Here is a 24,615-nt window from a genome sequence, read left to right on the forward strand (position 1 = left end):
CAGGCCACCGGGAACCCCCTTGATGACGAGTTGAGCCGGCCTCTATCCTGCAGGAAGGCTTTCAGCCTTTCAAGAACTCTGGGTCAGAAAAAAAAAAAAGAGAGAGAGAGAGAGAACTCTGGGTCAGGTTGAGTGCTGGGTGGGTGTTTGTGAATGCCCTCTGGTGGTTTTTTATTAATTTTTTAGAGAGAGGAAGGGAAAGAGAGAGAGAAACATTGATGTGAGAGTACAACATCAATCAGCTGCCTCCTGCATGCCCCTATTCGGGATCAAGTCTGTAACTCGGGCATGTGCCCGGCCCAGGAAATGAAACCTTTCAGTGCACAGGACGACACCCAACCGAGCCATATCAGCCAGGGCCTGTGGGTGGTTCTTAGTATGTGGGTAGCTTGGGGCCTTTCTCTTGGGCGAGTGGGCAGATTTCCTGGGCCTGAAGCTTTGGCTGGGCCTCCAGTTGTGGGGTTTGTGGCAGAAAGGAGCTGGGGGTTGGGGTGGAGGTCCCAGGTGAATTCCAAACCAAGGACAGTGGACATCATGGCCATTGTGCAGCTTCCAGCTTTTCTGGAGATCCAGTACTTTTGATCTAAAAGGCAACTGACATATATCAGGGGTCCATTCTGTGCCAGGGAGTTCCTAGGCATGATGTCATTTGAAATTATTCCTTTCTACTTTATCCCTATCCTATATAATAAAAGGCTAATATGCAAGTTGTCCCCTTGGGAGTTCAACCAGGAGACCAGGAGTTCAATTGCTCCAGGGGGCGACACAGAATATGGCAGGTGACCAGTGGAGCAGCGAGTGCTGAGGGAGTGAGGGAAGGAGGAGGCAGGGAACCAGATCAGCCCTGATCACTGGCCAGGCCTAGGGACCCTACCCATGCACCAATTTCGTGCACCAGGCCTCTAGTTTTATAGATAAGCAAACAGGCTCAGCGAGGTTCAGAGCATTCTGCAGCTCACTTCTGAGCCAGGATTTAAACCCAGTCCATCTGCAGTGAACCCCATCTGTCTCTAGTGTTGGGGAAAGTGGCTGCACCAGCCTTTGCTCCAGGAAAGGTTGGGGGTAGTGAGAGGGCCAGGGAGAGCAGGAACCTGCTTCAGAGGACAGCCACGTAAGGCATGTAACTACTGTCACTGTCTTCTGTGCCCAGACACTGTTTCCCGGGCTTGAATGAGTCTTGTCTTCACAGATCCCAGAAATCATCCACTTCTGCTGTGATTTCCTCGTGTCCTGGGTAGATGAGGAGAACATCCTTGATGTCTACCGGCTGGCAGAGCTATTTGACTTGAGCCGTCTGACCAAGCAGCTGGACACCTACATCCTCAAAAACTTTGTGGCCTTCTCAAGGACTGACAAGTACCGCCAGCTTCCTCTGGAGAAGGTCTACTCCCTCCTCAGCAGCAACCGCCTGGAGGTCTCCTGCGAGACCGAGGTGTATGAGGGTGCCCTGCTCTACCATTACACCTTGGAGCAGGTGCAAGCAGACCAGATCTCATTGCAAGAGCCCCCCAAGCTCCTCGAGACAGTGCGATTTCCCCTAATGGAACCTGAGGTCCTCCAGCGGCTGCATGACAAGCTGGACCCCAGCCCACTGAGGGACACAGTGGCCAATGCTCTCATGTACCACCAAAACGAGAGCCTGCAGCCCAGCCTACAGAGCCCACAGACGGAGCTGCGGTCAGACTTCCAGTGTGTTGTGGGCTTTGGGGGCATTCACTCCACACCATCCACGGTCCTCAGTGACCAGGCCAAGTACCTGAACCCCCTGCTGGGAGAGTGGAAGCACTTCACCGCCTCCCTGGCCCCCCGGATGTCCAACCAGGGCATCGCAGTGCTCAACAACTTTGTGTACCTGATTGGAGGGGACAACAATGTCCAGGGATTCCGCGCTGAGTCCCGATGCTGGAGGTAAGAAGGGACCCTGGGCCATATTACTGCGGGTGATGCTGTAGTGTAGGAATCACTAGCTCAGAGGGCTGGTTAGGGAGAGGTTCTGCATGGGCACATCACCATGGACCAAGGTGATCAGCCTTTTATATTGATCTTGTGCTTGTTGAGGTACCCCTGTTTTGCGGAACAAATTTCAGGTTAATTTGGAGAATGTAGATGGCGGTGACATAGGAAAAGGGGACCTGGATTGCTTTCTTTCGCTCTTGTCCCCTTCTCAGGAGCACACTCACCCTGGATCACACCCTGCTGCCTTGTCGGTGAGGGGCTAAGTTGTGACTCTGCACTTGGCTGGTGCAGGGGAGGGAAGCCTGTGGCAGGAAGGGCGGTTAGGCCTCAGAAGGAGGGGATTTAGGAGCTGGGAGCATGGACAGGCAGTTGCTCCTTCCATTTTGCCCTCTCTTGAATTTTGACACAACTCGTCCCAGCTTCCCTTTGCCTATCTGCTTTGCTCTTCTGACCACAAGCCAGTAGTGGGGCATGACTTCCTGTTGCTACTGCACCCCAGGGTGTGCAGTCCTCAGCTCAGGGATGCAGGAAAGGTAACAGGCGTCGCTGAGCCTCTTGCCAAATCCCTACCCCTACCCCTACCCTCTGCCCTGTCATCAGCAGAGTGGTCTCCGGAAACGGCAGTTTTCTGAGGGGGGTTTTGTGGACTGCCATGGTCTGTAGGAGGCTTTAGCTCTGTCAGTCTATGAGGCTGCGATTCCACAAATTTATTTAAATCCCCACTGCCTCAGCTGCCATTAGGTTTTCAGGTCCCGTCCACTATACTTTGGTTTGATTTCTTGGGATTTGATGCCTGTGGGAAGTTTCCACCTGCACAAACTGAAAGATGGTGCCGCAGAGGGAGAGCAGGAGTTCCAACTGCTTCTTGCATCTGTGAGCTGGGTGCGGACCAAGTTCGTGTCCATGATTTTACCTTCTGGGTTGAGGGAGGTGTGGGGTCTGGCCTGGCTATGCCTCTCAGAAGCATGGTGACCGGGACTGAGGTGGAGGTAACCATTCCTTAGCCACTTCTGATCTCCTGGGTTCGGAAGTGATTACCTTTTTAGACTGATGAGACCCAAAGCCAGGAAGCAATACTTTTCACTCATACCAAATGCTTGTGGGTGTGGCAGCATCAGGTTCTAGCCAAGCCTCGAAGTTTGTTTTTTTGTTGTTGTTGTTTTTTTTAAATATATATTTTATTGATTTTTTACAGAGAGGAAGGGAGAGAGATAGAGAGTTAGAAACATCGATGAGAGAGAAACATTGATCAGCTGCCTCCTGCACATCTCCCACTGGGGATGTGCCCACAACCCAGGTACATGCCCTTGACCGGAATCGAACCTGGGACCTTTCAGTCCGCAGGCTGACGCTCTATCCACTGAGCCAAACCGGTTTCGGCCGAAGTTTGTTTTTTAGGGCGCTCAGCTTCCCATTTGGAGAGCCAAGGTCAGATCTCCCTGCTGAGCAACCCACAGACCTGTAAGTCATGGTCTCCAGCCCTCAGCTCATGGTAGGCTGGTTGTGTGCCTGCAGGGATGCTGCTGCCCATAGTCTGTCCTGTTACATGCAGTTTCACACAAGATTGGTCTAAATTCCCCTTTCTTGAACATGTGCTATGAGACCCAAGCTGGACTCTGGAAAATGCTAATATCAGCCCTGTGATTGATAACTACAGCCTCAAACTTCACTCAGGAAGTGGATCGCTATGACAGGTGGGGTTGTGAGACCTGCCTAGTGGGAGTAGGCAACACAGGGGCTGGGGTTCAGAGCATCTGGCAAGGTGTCGGGGAGGGTCCTGGGGTCTGTCATCGCTACAGAGCAAATGTTTCCCTAATCTCCCAGTGGATTTTTTAAAAATACATTTTTATTGATTTCAGAGAGGAAGGGAGAAGGAGAGAAAGATAGAAACATCAATAATGAGAATCATTGATTGGCTGCCTCCCCCACACCCCCTACTGGGGATTGAGCCCGCAACTCGGGCTTGTGCGCTTGACCCGAACCTGGGACCCTTCAGTTCTCAGGCCAACGCTCTATCCACTGACCCAAACTGGCTAGGGCTCTCCCAGTGGATTCTTAAAGCTGATAGATGGAAGATGGATCTTAATTTGATCTGAGTTTGGTTCTCTCCCCTTCCCCCTTCCATTATTTCACCAGCCTTTGAACCTATAGGCTCTCAGAATATAAGAAAACAAGATTTTGCAGTAAATTAGGGTTTGCACTTTAAGGAGCTAGGGACTTCCCAGGTTATATCTTAAAGCATTGGTGCAGAAACTATATAAAAAGTTACCTCTTTTGGAGCAAATTGTATTTGCCTCCAATATACCACTGTTTCTTTCTTTGATTGCATCTTTAGTATCGACCTTCTATGTTTGCACCTTTCCCATAGCTCTGGGCTTCTGAAAACGGATTGCATGCCTTACCTGGTAGTAGCTGGTCTCACGTTGCCACATGTTCTGACCCTACTTAGAATAATAATTTTTTTCCTTAGATTTTCCCATGACTTATAGTATAATTCAAATAATTTTTTAATTGTAATAAACTTCATTACTAGTTATGGAAATGCTTAAGTCATGGAAATACCAAAGAAAAAGTCTACTAAATTTAACAAGAGCCCCAGAACATATTTGTACTAACTCTAGATTTCACTTCTGAGTTTGCAGTTGGATGATCCACAATCTACATTAAAGTGATTAAAACTGATTATATCCTTATATGCAATAATAAAGCTTATTTTTTATTAGAAAAAGAATATTACTTGGGGATTTATTCTAACAAAGTGGAATATTAATCCAATAAAGAGGAAAATGTGGAATTTAGGACACAGTGGGGAGATAAGAAATCAGTAAAACTGTGGTTCTTTTTTTTTTTTTTTTTTTTTTTAAATTAAATCTTTATTGTTCAGATTATTACATTTGTTCCTTTTTTTCCCCCCCATAACTCCCCTCCTCCCAGTTCCCGCCCTACCCTCCGCCCTCACTCCCCACCCACTGTCCTCATCCATAGGTGCACGATTTTTGTCCAGTCTCTTCCCACATCTCCCACACCCCTTTCCCCCCCAAGAATAGTCAGTCCATTCCCTTTCTATGTCCCTGATTCTATTATAATCAACAGTTTATTCTGTTCATCAGATTATTTATTCACTTGATTCTTAGATTCACTTGTTGATAGATGCATATTTGTTGTTCATAATGTGTATCTTTACCTTTTTCTTCCTCTTCCTCTTCTTAAAGGATACCTTTCAGCATTTCATATAATCCTGGTTTGGTGGTGATGAACTCCTTTAGCTTTTCCTTATCTGTGAAGCTCTTTATCTGACCTTCAATTCTGAATGATAGCTTTGCTGGATAAAGTAATCTTGGTTGTAGGTTCTTGGTATTCATCACTTTGAATATTTCTTGCCATTCCCTCCTGGCCTGCAAAGTTTCTGTTGAGAAATCAGCTGACAGTCGTATGGGTATTCCCTTGTAGGTAACTGAGTTTCTTTCTCTTGCTGTTTTTAAGATTCTCTCTTTATCTTTTGCTCTAGGCATTTTAATTATGATGTGTCTTGGTGTGGTCCTCTTTGGATTCCTTTTGTTTGGGGTTCTCCGCGCTTCTTGGACCTGTAAGTCCATTTCTTTCACCAGGTGGGGGAAGTTTTCTGTCATTATTTCTTCAAATAGGTTTTCAATATCTTGCTCTCTCTCATCTTCTGGCACCCCTATAATTCTGATGTTGGTACGCTTGAAGCTGTCCCAGAGGCTCCTTACACTATCCTCGCATTTTTGGATTCTTTTTTCATTTTGCTTTTCCGGTTGGATGTTTTTTGCTTCCTCGCATTTCAAATCATTGACTTGATTCTTGCGCTCCTCTGGTCTGCTGTCAGGCGTCTGTATAATATTCGTTATTTCAGTCCGTGTGTGCTTAATTTCTAGTTGGTTCCCCAATATAACATCGAGGGTCTTATTAGTTTTCGTGTAGATCTCATTAAGTTTATCGGCAGCTTCTAAACAGTTCTTGAGAGACCTTAAAAGTGTGGTTCTGAACTCTATTTCTTCCATTGACAATTTTGTCCTGTTTCTTTGTCTCCGCATTTTGTTATGCTTCCTTGGTGCACCCCCTAGTGGTCTTTGTTCGCAGTCTTATAGATAAATCTTGATTGCTGTAGCTAATTCCAGGGAGGGTTTGACCTCTAGGCCAAGTGGCTATGAGATTCAGCTGTGTCAGCGGTGAGAGAACTTCTGTCCTCTAGGGAGGTGCTAATCTAGCCTTTGCCTGAGGCTATCCGGCAAATGCCTGTGTGCAGGGCTTGGGCAGGGCGGGTCGAACAGGATCAACAGCATGGGCCGGAGAGAGCAGTTATGGCGGCTCTCAGTCCTGTCCCCAGGGGCTCTGCCTCTCTGAGTCCCAGCACCCGCTGCAAAGCTGGGAGAGAAAGCTGCACTCGCTCTGACCGAAGCCAGACAGTCCCGCTTCTCCCGCCTGAGTTTGGGTCCCTAAAGACTCGCCCGGATCTGGTGCTCAGAGTCTGCGACTCCCTCCCGATTGAAAACAACAACCGCGCCCTCCGCCGCCAGCCCGCTCCGCGCACTCCGCACCTCAGAATTTGACTTCAGCACTGCGCCTCCTCTGAGTGTCCGTGTGCGTTTCTCTTTCCTCCTAGTTGTAGGACTTCCACTCAGCCAGCGCCCCTGTGGTTCTGGGTGATGTCCCTTCCGTTTTTTGGTTTCACTTTTGAAGTAGTTGTTCAAAGCAGCAAACTCCGGCGTTAACCTATGCCGCCATCTTGGTTCTCCCAAAACTGTGGTTCTTGTTAAATTTAGTAGACTTTCTTTGGTGCCTTTCAATTATTGATGTGGTGTGTGTGTGTGTGTGTGTGTGTGTCCTTAAATCTGAAGCCACAAATCCAAGTGAACCCTGCCTAGGAAGCTGTGAGGGCAGGAGACCAGAAGGAAGTAAGCGGAAGCATCTAGAACAGGGGTGGGCAAACTTTTTGACTCGAGGGCCACAATGGGTTCTTAAACTGGACCGGAGGGCCGGAACAAAAGCATGGATGGAGTGTTTGTGTGAACTAATATAAATTCAAAGTAAACATCATTACATAAAAGGGTACGGTCTCTTTTTTTTATATTTATTTATTTAGTTTTATTCATTTCAAACGGGCCGAATCCGGCCCGCGGGCCGAAGTTTGCCCACGGCTGATCTAGAAGGTATTGTGTCACTCTAGTGGGAGATGCTGACTTATGCTTGGCTCAGAATAGGGAAGAAGAGGATGTGAGGGCGATCTGGCTGTGACATCTGTCACCTCCTTGATCTCTAGGATTGTCTTGGCTGATCTGGCTGGAGTCCCCTTCCTCCCTCACTGCTCCATGTGCATCCCTCCAGAAGCTGTGCGCTCAGTTGAAGAGGAAAAGTAAATAAATAAATAAATTGTTTGAAATAGGGAAAAAGAGACATGTACATGAATGAGTGTCATGCACAGGAAAGGCAGTAGAAGGCACCATCCTAGCTAGTTGATGGCCTCTGAATGGTGCACTCTGGACTGAACTGGCTACCTGTTCCCAGCCTGACCTTCACCTGGCTGTGCCTCTGGTCATTCAGGTCTCAAATGTCACCTTCTCAGGAGGCTGTGAGAGCTTTGCTCTCCCCCGACCTTGCTGCCAGGTGGATCACTTTTTATTATTATTATTATTATTATTATTATTATTATTATTATTATATTTGTTGTACCCACATTATACTGAGCACTGTTCACTCTGTTCTCTTTAGCTTGTTTCCCACTCTGATGGAAAGCAGGGCCCTTGTCTTGAGTTTCCCTCTGGATCCCCAGCACTGAGCACTGCCTGATCCATGTTGGGTGGCCAGTGCATATTTGTAGAGAGAAGGAATGATTTCACTGCTAGTAATCTTACTCCTTCGTTAATTTATTCAGCAGACAGTGCATGATGTACCTTGATCAGGTGCTACGCTGAGGTCTAGGAATACAGATGTGAACCTTGGTCCTTTACAAACTTCCCTCAGGTTAACAAGGACCCTTTTTATGTATGTTGTCCTTTATGATCCTTCATGATAGCTTTTCTAGGCATATCGCATCACCTTATTGGACAGGTGTGGAGACTGAGTGAATGTCTAGAACAGGGGTGGGCATACTTTTTGACTCGAGGGCCACAATGGGTTCTTAAACTGGACCGGAGGGCCGGAACAAAAGCATGGATGGAGTGTTTGTGTGAACTAATATAAATTCAAAGTAAACATCATTACATAAAAGGGTATGGTCTTTTTTTTTTTTTTTTTAGTTTTATTCATTTCAAATGGGCTGGATCCGGCCCGCGGGCCGTAGTTTGCCCACGGCTGGTCTAGAGTAAAATTGATGCCTAGATGCACCCAAGTAAGCGGGCAGAACTGTGTGTGACCCAGATGCATGTTCTGTCTCCTGAAGCCCTTACTCCTGAGACAGCTTGTTTCCTGGAATTCCTGGGTGGCAGGGCAGGAAGAATCAGCTGCAGAACGTGCCTAACTTGTGCTTTGGGGCAAAGGATGCATCTGATTTCCCCACGAAACCGCATATGACACAGGCCAAAGAGAACTTTATTCGCTCTCTTCAGAACCTGAAGTTTGACTTACTCTCTTTGGAGTTCATCTTCCTGTGTAGAAATAAAACCACTTATCTGAAAGATGCTATATCTATGCATTGGCCGTTGAGCAAGGAGGCTCCAGATGCAGGAGCTCAAGTGCAGGCACCTGGGTGGATGGATGCTCAGGGAAAAGGGCCAGATGCCAGTCAGGGAAAGAGGGGCTTTGGGCCTCAGGCGCACAGGGCCCTGGGCCCTTTCGGCTTTGTGATCATCTGTGTTCACCTAAACAACACACCACATAGGCCCTGCATAGCACCAGGCCTGGGGCGCAGAAAGAAGGGATAGAGGCAATAGGAGGCCCCCTGGAAGTGGGGCAAACCTGGGTCAGGCTGTGGGGCTGGAACGTTGGGTATGGACTTGGGCTTTGAAGGGCCTGAGCTACAGTGTTAGGATTTTGGAGTGTAACCAGGAGCTTTGCTGGTGAGGATAGGATCAATGGATAGAGGAAGCATGGGGTTCCATTTAGGACAAGTGAGTAGCCAGCTGGAGATGGGTGGGAGGCAGTCGCAGTGTAGGTCCAAAGTGCAGGAGAAAGCAAGGATTATAGTTAGTTGGTCTGGAGTGTCTGAGATCACCTGGGTTGAGAATTCGAAGCCCTTTGAAGGCAGAAGAGGGATGGGGTGGGCTTTGCCCAGGGGTGCAGGATGAAGCTGCTTGGGGACTAGACTTTTTGATAAAGGTTGATGAGAAGGAAGGAGCATGAAGGGCTTTGACTTGGGGACAACTGCATCTCCAGGGAAAAGGGTGTGAAAGCGGCCTCCATGTCAGGAGAACAACTTATGGTAACGGTTACCTGCTCACATGGTGCTGGGGCTCAGCAGTAACTCAGTAGAGGTCAGCTTTCCTCCCAGTTGGCCCAGCAGTGCTCCTGCAGGCCAGGCTGACTCCTCCAGCTTCATGGGAGGACTTAGAATCCCAGAGACTCCACCCTCTTGATACTCACAGTCCAGTGTGGGAGATAGCACCTTGAATCTCACAGAGGGGGAGATCTTGAGAAGTGGAGAGGGCACTCCAGTTGGGGAGGTTGGGAAAGCATGAGGTGCATGAAGAGATGAAGAGGTGGTTGTGATGAGCACGTGTGGGCACTGTGCACGTGGCAGGCTCGAGCAGACCACCCATGAGGGAGTGTTGGTGTTAGCTAGAAGCTAGGAGGCTGTTGTGTCCATCCACAATTCATGGTCATCCTGAATGAATGGGGGCAGGGCTATGGGGGCCATGGGGTGAGATGGAGGTGGCTCTAAGAACAGCCCTCGGTCAGCCTGGGGTGGATAGTAGAGTGGGCTAAGAACCATACCAGAGGTTATACCTGGAAGGGACCAGCTTCGTGGGCAGAAACCCAGGAGGCTTCTGCCACACCTCCCAGGTGTGCGTCAGCCTGCTGCCATGGCTGTGAGTGGGTGTGTGCTCGTGTGTGGAAGCAGATGATGGGAGGGTTTAGGGGACGTGGGCAGAGCAGGAGGTGCTGTCTCGCCTGTCAGTGATGTGCTGTCCTCATGTCCCCTCAAAAGGTATGACCCGCGGCACAACCGCTGGTTCCAGATCCAGTCCCTGCAGCAGGAGCACGCCGACCTGTGTGTGTGTGTCGTGGGCGGGTACATCTACGCAGTGGCGGGCCGGGACTACCACACTGACCTGAATGCTGTGGAACGCTATGACCCTGCCACCAACACCTGGGCCTATGTGGCCCCGCTCAAGAGGGAGGTAAAGAAGCCCTTCCAAGAGGGGTTTTTCCCCCCGCTCCTTTCTGGGGTGTGCAGAACGAGCCAAAGACCTGGCCGGGGAGTCAGGGCCAGCGAGCTGAGTCCACATCCCTCCAAAGACCCTGCACTGAGAGCAGGAGGGGGACCGCTGAGGTTCTGCCAACTACCTGGGGAGACCCTCAGCAAGCACCCAGACCGCATTCCCCAGAATTTCACCCCTTCTTGTCTTGCCACCTTGGCCCTGGGAAGCTACTTGAATCCTGAAGTTCAAATGCAGACAGAAACCTTCCCCTCAGCTGACCTAAGATGTGTCCAGAGACGTTAGACAAGAGAGGTGAAGGCTCAGAAGCCTCACACTTCTCCAAAGGTCCCCTGGAGGGTGGGGCCTTTAAAACGCCAAAAACACGTGAGAATTTTTATTTTTCAAGTTGTGTTTTTTTTTTTTAGTGTTTTTTTTTTTTTTTTTTTAGATCATGTAACTTCTACACAGAACCTTGGTTTGTTCCACTTTGGAGATGTTTGCTTTAGGGAGGTCCCTCTTTTGTCCTATGGTTTTGGGGTACTTGGATCCTGGCCCCAAAACCAGACATGAGAGCCCAGGGCTAGGAAGAGGCTAGCTGATCCCCCAAGTCCCAGGTATGCACCCTGTTGGTACCGGCATTGTAATTTTCAGAGCATCTGTTATACACCTTTGGGGATCCCTGAGCACCTCAGAAGCAGGGGATGGCATGGGGGATGAGTGGGGCTCTCTGCCTTGGGCTCTAGGGAACTAGCTCTGGGACCTTGGCAGAAAGGAGCTCCTGCCTTCCTGAACCTCTTTCCACACATCCCCTCTTTATCTCTCACCCTTCCCCAGTCCCCAACGGCCTGAGACTTTGACTCTTGGGAGCTAGGGGACTCCCTCGTGGTCCAGCTCCTCTCCAAGGTCAGGGCCTCCTACCATGATTCCTTTCAGGCAGGGAAAGCTGGCATGCTCCTTGCTCCTCAGCTTCTTTGGGGAAGGGAGCCCCTCTAGAAGGATACTCTCTACCCCATTCTGGAGAAAGGAGCAGATTTTTTTTTTAATTTTTTTTTAAAATATATTTTATTGATTTTTTTACAGAGAGGAAGGGAGAGAGAGAGAGAGAGTTAGAAACATCGATGAGAGAGAAACATCAATCAGCTGCCTCCTGCACACCTCCTACTGGGGATGTGCCCGCAACCAGGGTACATGCCCTTGGCGGGAATCAAACCTGGGACCTTTCAGTCCGCAGGCTGATGCTCTATCCACTGAGCCAAACCGGTTAGGGCAGGAGCAGATTTTGCATGGGAAATATCAGGACTCCTTGAGACCTGGTGGATGAGGATGAACTGAATTCCTCTCTGCAAGGGTGCTAGCTGGGAGTGAGAGATGTGTGGGGGAGGAGCCTGAGGGATCTTTGTCTGGGAAGCTGTGGTTCTCCAGTCTGGCCACAGAGGGGCACCCTTAGCCTTTAGTCCAGCGGTTGCCAACCTTTTGGACCTCAGCGATCACCAGTTTAGTTAACTTCTTCCTGACTGCCAGTGTTCCTTACTTCATACATTCATTTATTCAGCAACTATTTATTAAGCACCTACCCTTTTTCTGTTTTTTGTTTTTTTATTTTTCACCTACCCTTTTTCTAATACCTGTGGATACAATGAGGACAAGAAATGACAAAGGTTCCCCCATGGTGTTTACAGCCTAACCACTAAACAAATCTGTAAAATAATTCCCAATTGTGGTAAGTGCGATGAGGAAATTAAGAGGAGGTTGTGCTAAACAGGGCTCGGGGTGGGGAGTTGGGGGCGGGGGGCTTTGGCAGGACAAATCTAGATAGACTATTTGGGGAGGGTCCATTTGACGACATGTCAGACTAAGGGAGGAAGGACCTTGTAGGCCAGGAGGGGACTTCATAGTTTATTCTGAGAAAGGGAAAGTGCTCGTGAAGAGAAGAGGAGTTAAAGAAGCAGGAGCAAGGACAGAAGTTCTGTGCTAGGGTGGAGGCTATTGGAGAAGGAAAAAGATGGATGGGTTTGAGGTATAGTTTGGAGGTAAACTGACCAGACTGTTGGAAACTAATAAGCAGCACACTTCTAAGGAATCCATAGTTCAAGGGGGAATAATAAAAATACCTTGAACTGAATGAAATGAAAAGACAATGTGTCAAGATTTATTATACCTAGCTAAAGTTGTTCCACCAGGAAATTTTGTAGCACTAAGAGCATACATTAGATTATCAAATCAATAGTCTAAACTCAAAGACCTGAAAAAAGAAGAGCAAAGTATATCCAAATCAAACAGAAGAAAGGAAGTAATAAAAAGAGCAGAAACCAATGAAATTAAAAGCAGATAAACAGTAGAGAAAATCAACCAAAGAACTGTGTTTTTTCCCCCACAAGATCAATAAAATTGACAAACTTCTAAAAAAGACTGACAAAAAAAAAAAAAGAGAGAGAGAAGACAGAATTAAAAATATCAAGAATGAAATTGGGCATTCCTACAAATTCTGCAGATGTCAAAAGGGAATAATACAAACAACTCTACACATGTAAATTTGACAACTTAGATGAAATGGATCAATTCCTCAAAAAAACTACAGTCTCCACAACTTGCTCAGCATAAAACAGATAAATTGAATAGCTCTATACCTGTTGAGGAATGTGTACTATAGGCCCAGGTGATTTCACTGGAGAATTCTTATTCTCTCAAACATTTAAAGAAAAGTTGACACCAGTTCTGTGTGATTTTCCCCCCAGAAAGGAGAGAATACTTCCCAATTCATCTTATAAAGTTAATACTACCCTGATACCAAAACTGACAAAAACAGTACCAAAAAGGGGACAGACCTCTTATAAATATACATATGAATATCCTTAATAAAATAGTGGCAAATAGAACTCAAAAAACAACAAAACAAACCACCACACCATTGCCAAATGGGGTTGATTTATAGGGATGGAGGCTAGTTTCGTATTTGAAAGTCCATTAGTGTAATTCACCATATTGAAATCATATGGTCATATCAGACAATGAAGAAAAATATATTTCACAATAGTTATCCTATTACCAACATACTTAATGGTAAAAGACTGATTTGAATGCTTTTCCCCTACGGTGGGGAACAGGGTAAGATATCTGCACTCACCACTCTTAATTCAGTATAGTCCTGGAAGTTCTCGCCAGTGAAATAAGGCAACAAAAGAAAAAAAAGGCATGCAAATTGAAGAGTAAGAAATAGCCGTGGCTGGTGTGGCTCAGTTGGACATCGTCCTGTGCACCAAAAGGTTGCCAGTTTGTTTTTTGTTTTTTTAAATATATTTTATTGATTTTTTACAGAGAGGAAGGGAGAGGGATAGAGAGTTAGAAACATCGATGAGAGAGAAACATCAATCAGCTACCTCCTGCACACCCCCCACTGGGGATGTGCCCGCAACCAAGGTACATGCCCTTGACAGGAATCGAACCTGGGACTCTTCAGTCCGCAGACCGACGCTCTATCCACTGAGCCAAACCGGTTAGGGCAAGGTTGCCAGTTTGATTCCCAGTCAGGGCACATGCCCAGCTTGTGGGCTTAAACCCTGGTAGGGGGTGTGCAGGAGGCAGCCTATCAAGGTTTCGCTGTCACATTGATGTTTCCCTCTCCCTTCATCTTTCTAAAAATCAATTAAAAGTCTTTTTAAAATATAATCCTCACCTGAGGATATTTTCCCATTGATTTTTTTAGGGAGAGTGAATGGAAGGGGGGAGAGAGAGAGAGAAACACCAACAAGAGAGAGACATTGATTGGTTGCCTCCTGCATGCCCCACAGTGGGGATAGAGCCTGCAACCTGGGTATGTGCCCGGACTGGGAATTGAACTGTGATCTCTTGGTTCATAGGTTGGTGCTCAACCACTGAGCCATGCCAGCTGGGCAATTTTTTAAAAAATATATTTTTATTGATTTCAGAGAAGAAGGGAGAGGGATAGATAGAAACATCAGTGATAAGAGAGAATCATTGATCGGCTGCCTCCTACACCCCCTACTAGGGAACAAGCCTGCAACCAGAATTGCACAGTGATCTCCTGGTTAATATGTCGATGCTCAACCACTGAGCCATGCTGGCCGGGCTAAAAATCTTTTTAAAAAAGCAAAGTAAGCCTGGCTGTTGTGGCTTAGTGAATGGTTAAGCATCAGCCCATGAACCAAGAGGTCCCAGCCAGGGCACATGTCTGGGTGGCTGGCTCGATCCCCGGTAGGGGGCATCCAGGAGACAGCCAATCTGTTTCTCACATTGATGTTTCTCTCTTCCACTCCCTCTCTCTAAAAATCAATGAAAACATTTTTTTAAAATGACAAGTTGCAGAATGAGAAAAATATTTGCAAATCACATATCTGACAAAGACTACATAACATATATAAAGAACTTTCAAAACTCATCAGTAAAACACACACACAAATAGACCCATTTAAAAAGAAGGCAAAAGACTTTTTTATTGAGGATATACAGATGGCAAACAAGCACATCATTAATTATTAGGGAAATGTATATTAAAGCCACAGTGAGAAGACCACCTCTCAAAATGGCTAGAATTAAAAATAGTGACAACCAATGACAAAGTGGAGAACACAGATTAGTGGTTGCTAGGGGTTACTAAGGGGATTCAGGGCAGGAAGGCAATAGGTGTGACTATGAACAGGCAACAGGAGGGATCCTAGTGAAGATGGAAATGTCCTGTGTTCTTAACCGTGCCAACACCAGCATCCTGGTTGTGTTGTACTTATACAAGCTCTTACCACTGGGGACTCTGAATGAAGGATACATGGGGCCTTTATTATTTCTTAGACCTACATGCAAATCTACACTTACATCAAAATGGAGTTAACTTTTAAAAAAAACAGTCTCCCTAGTTCTCCACCATTGATGGGCGAAGACATGCCCACTGCTCTGTCCCTTGCTCTGCACTCTGTCTATGCCACCCTGCATAGTGACTCTCCCTGGACCAAACCCTGCAACCTCCACACCTCATGGGGCTCCTCTCCCCCAAAACACACAGTGCCCTGCCTTGGGACCCACTGGTACAGCAGGAGGGCCTTACATGGGGTAGCTGTGAGACAGGAAGTCCTTGGGCAGGAGTGACTAGCGTGAGGAGTGCCTGTGCTGGGGGCTGGCTGAGCACAGTGGAAAGCACATGAAAGGTAGAGGGCCAAAATTAAAGGCAGGGTGGTGCATTCTCTTCCCACACACAATCCCATAACTTAAAATTAACATAAAAAATTTTTTTTCATTGATACTTAGAGGGGAAGGGAGAAAGATAGAAACATCGACGAGAGAAACATCCATAAGCTGCCTCCTGCACGCCCCTCACTGGGGAATGAGTCTGCAACCCAGGCATGTACCCTGACCAGGAATCGAACCAGCAACCTCCTGGTGCATGGGTCAGTGCTCAACCACTGAACCACACTGGCTAGGCTAAAAATTACTCTTGGTGTTCTTCTTATTATTTTTAATACTCACCTGAGGGTATGCTTATTGATTTTAGAGGGGAAGGGAGAGAGAAACATCAATATGAGAGAGAACATAGATTGGTTGCCTTTTGTATGAGCCCCACCAGGGATCAAACCCACAACCTAGGTATGTGCCCTGACTGGGAATCAGACCCACAACCTTTCAATATACAGGACGATGTTCCAACCAACTCAGCCGCACGGCCAGGGCTTGGTGTTTGATTTTTTGACTTTTGCACCTCACTTTTCCCCTCACTGTACCAGCCATCATTTGCAAGTAAATATTTTGAAAGCGGGGTCAGCAGGTCTGGAGGATTGGCTGGCCATTGGGAATGGGGAGAGGTGGAGGTGGGCAACGAAGGGTGGGTCAGGGGTTCCCAGAACTGACAGATCCCGTTCTTCACCTGTGGAAGCTCAGGCTCTGTAGAATCATTCCCCATTAGGAAAAGGACATGGGTGGGTGACTAGACAGTACGCCCAGCAAAAATCCAGGGAGCTTTCTCATCTGAATGTGAAGAGGAAATCAGTGAAGCCAGGAAGTGTCAGGCAGTTGAAGGGTAGGAGCAGCCTTGGCAAAGGCCGCTGGCCGCCCTCCCTCACTGCTCTCTTGCCCCCTCCCCATCTGCCCCTGTTCTCTTGATGGCCCATGTAGGTGTATGCCCATGCTGGTGCCACACTGGAGGGGAAGATGTACATTACCTGCGGCCGCAGAGGGGAGGACTACCTAAGGGAGACGCACTGCTATGACCCAGACAGCAACACCTGGCAAGCTCTGGCGGATGGGCCTGTGCGGCGGGCCTGGCATGGCATGGCCACCCTCCTGGACAAGCTGTATGTGATCGGGGGCAGCAACAATGATGCTGGCCAGAGGAGGGATGTGCACCAGGTAAGTGCGGCTGGGCTGCCTTACACACCTGTTGTTATTCTGCCCCTTCCAATTGTTATGGATGAAAAATTATTTGTAACATGTGCCTCCTTTTTATTTTTTTTACTAGAGGCCCGGTGCACAAAAATTTGTACACTGGGGGTGGGGGGTCCCTCAGCCCGGCCTGTGCCCTCTCGCAGTCTGGGACCCCTCGGGAGATAACGACCTGCTGGCTTAGGCCTGCTCCTGGGTGACAGAGGGCAGGCCCAATCCCTAGGTGCAGCCCCTGGTCGGGTTCAGAGCAGGGCCGATTGGGGAGTTGGGGCGCCACCCCCTGTCATGCACAGAGCAGGGCGGATCAGGAGGTTGCAATGCCACCCTCAGTCACTCTCAGGGTAGGGCCGATTGGGGGGTTGGGGCACCGCCCCCTGTCACACTCAAGGCAGGGTCGATGGGGAGGTTGCGGCGCCACCCCCTGTCACGCACAGAGCAGGGCCAATCAGGGGGTTGGGGCGCTACCCCCTGTCATTCACAGAGCAGGGCCCATCAGGGGGGTTGGGGCTCCGTACCCTGTCACGCACAGAGCAGGGTCAATCAAGGGGTTGAGGAGCTCCCCCCTGTCATGCACAGAGCAGGGCTGATCAGGGGGTTGAGGAGCTCCCCCCTGTCACTCACAGAGTAGGGCCGATAGGGGAGTTGGGGCACCACCCCCTGTCACACTCAGGGCAGGGCGGATCAGGGGGTTGGGGCGCCGCCCTCTATCACCCACATAGCAGGGTCGATCAGGGGGTTGGGGCGCCGCCACTGTCACACTCAGGGCAGGGCAGATGGGGAGGTTATGGCTCTACCCCATCACACACAGAGCAGGGCCCATGGGGGGGGGGGTTGGGGCGCCGCCCTCTATCACCCACAGAGCAGGGCCGATCAGGTGGTTGGGGCGCCTTCCCATGTCACGAACAGAGCAGGGCAGATAGGGAGGTTGTGGCCCCTCCCCCTGTCACACACAGAGCCGCAGGGTGATCAGGGGGTTGGGGAGCTCCCCCCTATCAGGCACAGAGCAGGGCTGATCAGGGGGTTGGGGTGCCTTCCCCTGTCACAAACAGAGCAGGGCAGATAGGGAGGTTGTGGCCCCTCCCCCTGTCACACACAGAGCCGCAGGGCGATCGGGGGGTTTGGGCGCTGACCCCTATCATGCTGATCCCGGTGCCGGGAGGCCTCTCGGCTCCGCTGATCCTGGTACTGGGAGACATATTACCCTTTTACTATATAGGATAGAGGCCTGGTACATGGGTGGGGCTGGCTGGTTTGCCCTGAAGGGTGTCCTGGATCAGGGTGGGGGTCCCCACTGGGGTGCCTGGCCAGCCTGGGTGAGGGGATGATGGCTGTTTGAAGCTGGTCACACACCCTTCAGGGTGGGGGTCCCCACTGGGGTGCCTGGCCAGCCTGTATGAAGGGATGATGGCTGTTTACAGCTGGTCACACACCCTTCAGGGTGGGGGTCCCCACTGGGGTGCCTGGCCAGTCTGGGTGAGGGGCTGAGGGCTGTTTTCAGGCTGGGACTGAAGCTCCCAACTGCTCCTTTTTTTCTTTTTTTTCTTTTTTTATTCTGAGCCAGCTTTAGCTCTGAGGCTCCAGCTCTTAGGCCTCCGCTCCTGAAAGCAGGTATCTGGTTTCTTTAGGTTCTACAATCGAAACTCTGTATCAATTCCAGGTCTGAGATCCTGGCTAGCTGAAAGCTGGTTTCTGGGGTTTTGTTTAGCTTCTATTTTTGTAACTATGTTTCAAACTGCCAGCTCAGAGGCTGGCAAGGCAGGTGGGGAACGTTGCAGTCCTCCGTCACTGAAGCAAGCAAGTCTCATGTTAGTTTCAAGCTGCCTGGCTGCTGGCCGCCATCTTGGCTGGCAGTTAATTTGCATATCTCCCTGATTAGCCAATGGGCAAGGTAGCAGTCGTACGCCAATTACCATGTTTCTCTTTTATTATATAGGATATTTTTATTGATTTCAGAGAGGAAGAGAGAGATAGAAACATCAGTGATGAGAATTATTGATCGGCTGCCTCCTGCAAGCCCCCTACTGGGGATTGAGCCTGCAACCCGGGCATGTGCTCTGACCAGAATCGAACCTGAGACCCTTCAGTCCACAGACTGATGCTCTACCCACTGAGACAAACCAGCTAGGGCTGTATTTTTGGGTTTTTTTGTTTGTTTGTTTGTTTTTAAGCAGTTACAGGTTCCAGCAAAAATATTTTTAATGATTTTATTTTCCAGTTTGGTTCATAGCAGATTTGAACAGAAACTAGATAGAGCACAGAGGGTTTTTGAAAGTATGAAAATACTTTTGTAAGATATTATAATGATGGGTACATGTCATTAGACATTTGTCCAGACCCATAGAATGTACACCACCAAGAGTGAGCCCTGCCCTAACCGGTTTGGCTCAATGGATAGAGCGTCGGTCTGCAGACTCAAGGGTCCCAGGTTCAATTCCGGTCCAGGGCATGTACCTTGGTTGTAGGCACATACCCAGTAGGGAGTGTGCAGGAGGCAGCTGATCGATGTTTCTCTCTCATCGATGTTTCTAACTCTCTATCCCTCTCCCTTCCTCTCTGTAAGAAATCAATAAAATATATTTTAAAAAAGAGTGAGCCCTAACTATGGATTTTGGGTGATTATATGTCAGTATAGATTCATCAATTGTAACAAATGTGTCACATGTAGGGGTTGTAAATACTGAGGGAAACTGTGCATACGTGGGAGCAGGGCATATACGGGAAATCTCTATACCTTCTTAATTTTGTTATAAACCTAAAACTACTCTAAAATATTTTTTTTAATTAACAGAAAGTACAGAGATTTTCCATATTAGCCCCATTGCCACTCACACACACACTGTCGCCATCCCCTAGAAGAGTGAGACATTTGTTACAGTTGATGAACCCACAGTGACCATCATTATCATCCAGAATCCACAGTTTACATCAGGGTTCACTCTTGGTGGTATACATTCTGTGTGTTTGGACAAATGTCTAATGACATGTGCCTGCCATTATAATCATATGGAATAGTTTCACTTATTTTTATTATAAAAACCTTAATTGTAAAGTTAATATAACCACATTGCAGAACCTTTAAATAATGGAGAAGGGTGAAGAAAAACACGCATAATCCAGCCCCATGACACTATTTTTTTGTCCTTCTACCTATGCATGGTTTCCACCCAATTATAGTTAAAGAACCTCCCATTCTACTTCTGGCTGAAGTTCATCGAGGATGTCTTCCAGTTACTATTTGATCTCCATAGCCACTATTTACCCCTACCTCGCTGGCTGTGCAGAATTCTTTCAGACTAGTGTATCATTTGGGTTGGTCTAAGTTTTAACTGTTCCAATAACATAATAAGTAATATTTGCTTTATAGAGCTTTTCTGGTATATTGGATTATTTCCTTAGGCTAGAGCAGTGGTTCTCAAAGTATGGTTCCCAGACCAGTAGCATTCACATTATATTAGAACTAGGGGCCCGGTGCACGAAATTCGTGCACTGGGTGTGTGTGTGGAGGTGTCCCTCAGCCCAGCCTGCCCCCTCTCACATACTGGGAGCCCTCAGGCATTGACCCCCATCACCCTCCAATCGCAGGATCGGCCCCTTGCCCAGGCCTGACGCCTCTGACAGAGGCATCAGGCCTGGGCAGGGGACCCTCATTTCCCCCCATCACTGGTTCTGCCCCCAGCCCAGGCCTGATGCCTCTGGCCCAGGCGTCAGGCCTGGGCAGGGGACCCCCAGACCCCTCCGATGGCTGGCTCTGCCCCTTGCCCAGGCCTGATGCCTTGGCCAGAGGCGTAGACCCCCATCACCCTCCGATCGCCTGATCGGCCCCTTGCCCAGGCCTGACACCTCCGCCAGAGGTGTCAGGCTTGGACAGGGGACCCCCATCTCCCCCCGATCACCGGCTCTGACCCCCGCCCAGGCCTGAGGCCTCTGGCCCAGGAATCATGCCTGGGCAGGGGACCCCCATCTCCCTCTGATCGCTTGCTCCACCCCCCGCCCAAGCCTGACGCCTCTGACCCAGGCTTCAGGCCTGGGCAAGGGGACCATCATATCCCCCCAATCCCCGGCTCCGCCCCCCGCCTAGGCCTGATGCCTCTGGCCCAGGCCTGATGCCTCGGCCAGAGGAGTTGACCCTCATCACCCTCCGATCACCAATCACCGGATCGGCCCCTTGACCAGGCCTAACACCTCTGGCCAAGGCATTAGGCCTGGGCAGGGGACCCCCAGCTCCCCGTGGTTGCAGGCTCCGCCCCTGCCCAGGCCTAATGCCTCTGGCCTAGGCGTCCGGCCCGGGCAGCAGGGACCCGCAGTGGCAGCGGGGGGCGCCGCGATCGCGCGGGCTCCGCCCCTGCCCCTGCAGGACGCCTCTGGCTGAGGCGTCCGGCCCGGGCAGCGGGGACCCGCAGCTGCAGCAGCCCCGCGATCGTGGGCTCCGCTTTAGGCCCAGGCAAGGGACCCCTAGCTCCCGGGACTGCCAGCTTCGACCGTGCCCAGCTCCCATCGCTGGCTCCACCCCTACTTCCTGCTATCACTGGCCAGGGCAGCAAAGGCACCTGATTCTCCGATCATGGCTGGGGGGCAGGGCAAAGGCGGCCCCAGGGCCGCCTTTGCCCTGCCCCCCAGCTCTTAGCGCCCCCCCTGAGTTTCCGATCACTGTCAGTGGCAGGGGGCATCTTCCTGCTTTCCCTTTCGCCTCCCTGCATTGTGCCTACATATGCAAATTAACCGCCATCTTTGTTGGCAGTTAACTGCCATCTTAGTTGGCAGTTAATTTGCATATAGCCCTGATTAGCCAATGAAAAGGGTAGCGTCGTACGCCAATTACCATTTTTCTCTTTTATTAGTGTAGATGCACTAGAAATGCAGGTTCTCAGGTCCCACCCAAGATGCGCTGAGGAAGCTCTGGAGGTGGGCTCAGCAATCTCTTTTTAAACAACCTCCTTCCCCCAGTGGTGAGACCAACTGAACTCTAGTGTATTTGTTTCCTATTGCTGCCATGACAATGCAATACAAATTTCACAACTTAAAGCAACATACCTATTTTCCATATCCTTGTTTGCTCAGGGTTTTGGCAGATTCAGTTCTTTGTGGTTGTAGGACTGAGGTCCCTGTTTCCTTTTGGGCTGTCAGCTAAAGGCCCTTTACGGCTTCTGGAGACCTCTGCATTCCCTGCACGGGGCCACTTCATCTTCAAAGCCAACAACGGCAGGTTGTCCTTCTTCTCATCTCTGCTGTCACATCTTCCCTTCCACTTTCAAGGGCTTGTGAAACCAAGTGGTTCCACCAGGATAACCTCCCTTCTCCATGTTCACATCCTTAATCACATCTGCAAAGTCGCTTCTGCTGTGTTAAGTAACACAATTTCTAGGAATTAGGACATGGCCTTTGGAGGGCTAGTATTCTGCATATTCTAGCTGGAGAACCAAAGCTGATTATTAAGTTAAAAAGGTAAGGTTTGTATGGCTCTTAATACATATTGCCAAATTGCTTTTTTTCCTGGCTTGTCAGACAAGTGCATAGCAGTATAGCTTCACTACATCTTCACCAGCATTTGGTTTTATGGGTTTTGGTTATGGTTGCTGGTTAACAGTTGACAATTTTTCCTGACCATTTTTTTTACATTTTTAGAAAATATATTTTTATTGATTTCAGAGAGGAAGGAAGAGGGAGAAAGAGAAGCATCAATGATGAGAGAGAATCATTGGTCGGCTGCCTCCTGCACACCCCACACTGGGGATTGAGCTCACAACCCGGGGCATATGCCCTGACTGGGAATCGAACCCTGACCTCCTGGTTCATGGGTCAGTACTCAACCACTGAGCCACGCCAATCAGGCTATTTTGCATTTTTTGAGTTACTAGTAGGTTGAACATTTTCCCATGTATTTGTTTACTATTTGGGATAATTTTGAGAAAAGAAAACATTGAGGGTCATTAGCAGTAGCTATATCCATATTGTATTTGCACCTCTACCTGGTGTGGGGTGCTGTCGGTGGGGGTAGGGTTGGGGGCGGGGGGTAAGGATATAACGTGGGACCTCAATAATCTTCAGTCTTATGGAGGGGAGAGAACCAGTACCACCAGACCATGGAAAATAACAGTGTGCCAACTGGAAGACACCCACACACTGGGGGCCACAAGCTGACTGAGGGCCCTGGAGATGGGACAGAGTGTTAGTCTGGCCCTTGGACAGGATGTTTTAAACACTGGCCCTAAGCCCTTCCTCCATGGGTCAGGGTTTGCCCACAGCCCTACATGTCCCTCAGCCTTGGTTCAAGTCCAGGGTCTGGCCAAGAGTGCTGTCCCAGCAGGTGCCCCAGCTTCACTCGGGCCTTGGCTTTGCAGGTGGCTTGCTACAGCTGCACATCCGGGCAGTGGTCATCTGTCTGCCCACTCCCAGCGGGGCATGGTGAGCCTGGCATTGCTGTGCTGGACAACAGGATCTATGTGCTGGGTGGCCGCTCACACAACCGTGGCAGCCGCATGGGCTACGTGCACATCTATGACGTGGAGAAGGACTGCTGGGAGGAGGGGCCCCAGCTGGACAACTCCATCTCGGGCCTGGCGGCCTGTGTGCTCACCCTGCCTCGTTCCCTGCTCCTGGAGCCGTCCTATGGGACCCCTGACCGCCAGGCCGACCCGGACTTCGCCTCGGAGGTGATGAGTGTGTCTGACTGGGAGGAGTTTGACAACTCCAGCGAAGATTAGGGCTCTGGGGCTGGTGTCAACAGGAAGGGAAGGGTGGCAGGAGCTCCGAGGGCAGCCCAGGCCAGAGCACTTTACCCCAGGGCATTAACACCCTTCCTTCTGCACCCCAGCCGGCTGACTCTTGCCTCCCTCCCTTCACATCAGCCTATCTGCCAGCTTGCAGCAGGTCTTTGTGGGGCTCTGTAGGTCGGCTGTGGATCACCCTGCAGGGGGAAGTGTTCAGGAAGGCTCTGTTCCCCTGAAGGGGTTTACCAGGCCTGCTGCTCCTCAGCTCACACAGGGTGTGCCGTCACCAGCTGTCTTGGCCTCCCTGGTTCTGGTCCCTGCTGGGCTGAGAAGGTGTCCTCCCAAGGGATCTGGGCACTGGCACCGGGGTGAGGCGGCTGAGGTATATTGAGCCCCCTCTGTGGGCAGGGGTAGGGTGGGCCCCTCACCTACCCAGCAACCAAGAGGGCAATTGAGAGCTCCCAAGGACTGGAGAAGGAGCAGAGTTGCATAAAGTTGCTTGAGACTGGTTCTAGTGATAAGAGGATCCCCTACAGCTGGGCTTTTCTGACCCCATGTTGTTGATAAATGAAATAAATCATCTTACAAAAGGTATGAATTGTTCTTGTGGCTGTGGCCTCAATTTCTTTCACAACCTGTCCGAGGCTGCAGCACTGGGAAGCACCAGTTCCCTTCTGGGGTGAACGTTACTGGTGGGAATACTGCTCTGGTGTGGGATTTGGCAGTGGGAGGCCAAAATCCTGTCTCAAAGGCAAGAGCACAGTACACTCACCAGCTAGAAGGGTGCCACCTAGAGACCCGCCCTAGTCGGTGACAGGTGGTCCCCTGTCTGCTGGAGTGCCTTCTCTGAGGAGTAGCTCTTTGAACAGTTGGCAATACTTGGGCCCCAAATAAAGCTCATCCTGAGGTTCAGGAAGGGGGCTCCAGTGCCTGGGGAGGGAAGCCCTGTCAGGATGGGCTCCTTCCCACTTCCTGGATCCCAATGTGTGACGGGAGTGGGAAGCTGCACTTCCTATAGGTTCACCAGGTGAGTTAACTTCTTAGCACATCGGCTCCCTGGTGCAGTGGGTGGACCTCTCTGCACATCAGAGCGTCCACCTGAACGAGCTCCTGCCTGCCCAGGCTCTGCACCAGCAAACCTGCCCCGCCCGCGGGGTCTGTGACTCCTAGGGCTCTGTCCTCTCCCCGTCTCAGAGACCACTGAGCCTTCTCTGTTACTTGGTGCCTTGCCCAGAGCCTGCTGCGACTAG

The 24,615-nt window shown here is 49.8% G+C and overlaps 1 protein-coding gene across 1 annotated transcript in view; it reads left to right on the forward strand.

The window, feature by feature from the left end:
- The window catches only part of KLHL22 (kelch like family member 22), a 36,085-nt gene extending 12,126 nt beyond the window's left edge, over positions 1 to 23,959 (forward strand). The window contains exons 4-7 of the mRNA XM_059677060.1: positions 1,190 to 1,908; positions 10,061 to 10,253; positions 16,392 to 16,625; positions 22,997 to 23,959. Of these exons, the coding sequence (XP_059533043.1) occupies positions 1,190 to 1,908; positions 10,061 to 10,253; positions 16,392 to 16,625; positions 22,997 to 23,359 (1,509 nt within the window). The 3' untranslated portion in view covers positions 23,360 to 23,959. The remainder of the gene's footprint in view (positions 1 to 1,189; positions 1,909 to 10,060; positions 10,254 to 16,391; positions 16,626 to 22,996) is intronic.
- The last annotated feature ends 656 nt before the right edge of the window (positions 23,960 to 24,615 follow it).

This window comes from Myotis daubentonii, chromosome 19 (assembly GCF_963259705.1).
Source record: "Myotis daubentonii chromosome 19, mMyoDau2.1, whole genome shotgun sequence".
NCBI classification, from domain to species: domain Eukaryota; kingdom Metazoa; phylum Chordata; class Mammalia; order Chiroptera; family Vespertilionidae; genus Myotis; species Myotis daubentonii.